This window comes from Ipomoea nil, unplaced genomic scaffold (assembly GCF_001879475.1).
Source record: "Ipomoea nil cultivar Tokyo-kokei standard unplaced genomic scaffold, Asagao_1.1 scaffold0298, whole genome shotgun sequence".
Classification (NCBI taxonomy): Eukaryota; Viridiplantae; Streptophyta; class Magnoliopsida; order Solanales; family Convolvulaceae; genus Ipomoea; species Ipomoea nil.
The window spans coordinates 1,185,984-1,189,094 of NW_017616726.1; the positions used below are offsets into that span (position 1 = coordinate 1,185,984).

At 42.1% G+C, this 3,111-nt stretch overlaps 1 protein-coding gene across 1 annotated transcript; it reads right to left on the reverse strand.

Moving 5' to 3' along the window:
• Positions 1-382: 382 nt before the first annotated feature.
• On the reverse strand, positions 383-2,596 carry LOC109157392 (protein FAR1-RELATED SEQUENCE 5-like). The gene is made up of 3 exons (XM_019305307.1): positions 2,325-2,596; positions 983-1,796; positions 383-886 (listed from the first exon to the last, which is right to left on the reverse strand). Exons 1-3 carry the CDS (start codon positions 2,594-2,596, stop codon positions 383-385), a joined length of 1,590 nt encoding a protein of 529 aa, XP_019160852.1.
• Positions 2,597-3,111: the final 515 nt, after the last annotated feature.

Consider the following 3,111-nt stretch of genomic DNA (forward strand, 5'->3'; position numbering starts at 1 on the left):
CGTTTAAGGCCAATTTATTGAAAACTCTGTGTGCACAACGATGGTATACGGTGTGCGTAGCTGCGAGTCTTAGTTATTTTGACTAAACTGGGTGGGTGCGCAATGGTGGTAGACGGTGTGCATAGCTGCGAGTCTTGCCTACTTGACTAAACTGGGTGTGCACATTGTTATTAGATGGTGTGCGGTAGCAAAACAAATAAAGTAGTTCTCTATTGCCATACATGGTTATTAATAAAATATGTATCCCTGTGCAAGGGTGGTAGATAATGTGCATAGCTGAAAAAACTAATTACCAATAATGGGTGTAAATCTAAACTTTGACAAGTATTTAATTGAAATTCCAAATGAGCTAGTATTCATAGTGATGTAAAATACAAACGGGCTACTCGTCTGGTAGGGCTTTTCTTTCTGGACAGTTCCTGCTGTCGTGCCCCGGCCGGTCACAGGTAGCGCATGTCCTCACCTTTTTCTTCCCCTTTTCAGTTGCTTTCTCTTTGTTGCTTTTTAATCTTTTCCCACTACCTTTGTTTTTTGCAACGCTTGGTGGTTTGATTTGGATCTCGGCAGGTGCAGTGGCGTTTAGTATTGATTCGATCACTGATTGTGGGGTGGTGCTTGCTCTGGTTTGTTGTCTGGCGCTTTGTAACCTCCCTTTAAGTTCTTGCATTGTTGATAACATTATATCCATTTCGGTTGGGCATCCATTAGCCAATCCCATGCAGTTGTAGAACTCATTCCAAAGTTGGTTGGCAATTGTTCGTAATTCATTCCCACCCTGTGTATTACTGCATGCTTTCCACACAACATTGTACATTGGCTGCGCACACGCACTCTTAGTCCATCGGGGAACAATATAGCATCCTGGTATTTCTTCCACGCCTTCGTTCTTGAACACGGCCAACACATGCTTACATAATAGTCCTACTCTGTTGAATTTGTTACAATTGCATTATGTTCTTTTAGTAGATTCTTCGTGCGTTACCTCAAATATATTTCCCCCCGTTTCATGAACAGTGTACTTGTAACCCCCATCATCATTTGTCTTGCATGTGATTTTGCATGTGAAGTTTCCTTCCCATATTTCTTCCTGGAAGTCGTAGAATATGTTTTTGGTGTACATTGCAGCAGCTTGGCGTTCTATGGCCAATGGGGTTTTGGTTTCAGGGAATGAACTTTCGCCCTTGGCGTCCAGCTGTTTTTGGTGGTACCTCTGTTCTCCGATGGCGCGGTTGTATTGCATTATGAACTCTACCAAGCTGTTGTGGTGATTGGTGAATTTGCCAAAATAACTGTTCTCTGATTCTGACCGTGATGTTGTTTTGAGTAGTCCCCCCATGAATATATCTTGGAAATATGCAGGTATCCATGATGCACGGGCTTTGTACATTTGATCAAACCACCGGTGTTGAACAAGGTTGTACTCCTGCATTACCTTTGCCCATTTCAATTCGAATGTAGTTACACTTAAAGTTTCGTCCCATACTGCATTGTTCAGTGCCTTTCTAAACTCCATGTTTTGTGCTAGTGCATTCCCTACCTTGTCCCCCACTTTTTCCATGATGTGCCACATACAGAATCGGTGCCTTGTTTCCGGCATAATGTTAGGTATTGCGACCTTTAATGCAGGGTCTTGATCTGTAATAACACATCTTGGTGTATAGCCCATCGCGGTTTTGAAGTTTTTTAATAGCCACTCGTACGACTCCACGTCCTCTCTTGCAATGAGGCCTGCCCCAAATGTAATGCTCTGTTTATGGTTGTCGACTCCTGTAAACGGTACAAATATGAGCTTGTATCTGCATGTTTTATGTTGTAAAGTAATTAGTGCACACGCGTATAATCATAATAACAGCTTTGTAGACAGAAATACGTAAAACAGTTACAAAATTGATGATTCCTACCACAGTTAGCAAATGTTTTTTGGAACCATGGTAGTACTGCCATGCACACAAGGATTCATACGAGTGCACACTGCACCCTTTACCCAGTTTAACATTTAATTACAAGCACCCATACGGTTAGTGGTATTAAAAGTACCTCATGCTTATTACCCATGCATACTGTATGTAGCCGACTATCATGCTCTAGTCCAGTGGATATTCATTATAATTGTAAGTCAGTCGCGTGCAATCAGGGGTATAGATCCCCATGCACACTTACATGCATAGTCGTGCACTCAACCTATTTGGCTCCATAACCACAGGTTCGGCCACTCCCACCCCCATTGTTAAAGAAAAATAAATGACATGATCATACAGTTTTAAACGGGCATGTACACAAACATTTTTCTTAAATTAAATTATTTTAATTGTTGTGATGTGTACCTGTTTGTGCTGTAAGTTGCGTCGAATGACATCACATCGCCAAAACATACATAATTCTTCCGGGATATCGTGTCTGCCCAAAAAAACCTGCATAGCTCCCTGTCTTCGTTGAGATCAAAATCGAAGTAGAAGTCTGGTTCCATCTCTTTATTTTTGTACATATCTTCTACTACCATTTGTGCATCTGCTCCGGAAATATATGCCAACAAGTCCCTTCTAAAATTGCAGAAATCGGTGGATGTTGCTCCTATATCTGAAAAACTTCCAACCATTTCCTTGTATAGCCTCCATGATTTTGTGGAACCAATGTTTGCCCTTGCACAGTTTGCTACGAATATTTTGTGTCCAATATCTAGCTTCCTATTTATTTTAAGAAATGGCCTCCCAATGTCAGAGCATAGGCAATGTGTGTGCCATAACTCAAGTGCATGGATTATGTAGCTACCGCTTTTGTGTCTTGTGAACCCGATTCGGGCGTTACAACCAACACGAGTTGATAGCCGGCGCCTTTTCTTCGGTGAGGTGGTGGTTCCTTTGTTGCTACTACTCATTTTTTTGGGCTTGTATCCTTCCCATGAGCATAAAATATATTTTATATGGACTGCCCCTGCCCTGTTCCATCGCTTCGTCCCGTGTCCGATATCGAATCCGGCGATGGCTGCGTATGCCCCGTAAAAGTCTACTCCGTTTTCTAGTGATGCAAATTCTTGCCCAATGTATGGGGTGTTTTCGCTTTTGCAGTTCGGTAACCATTGCTTCGTTCCATCGGGTAATACTACCATGTTGC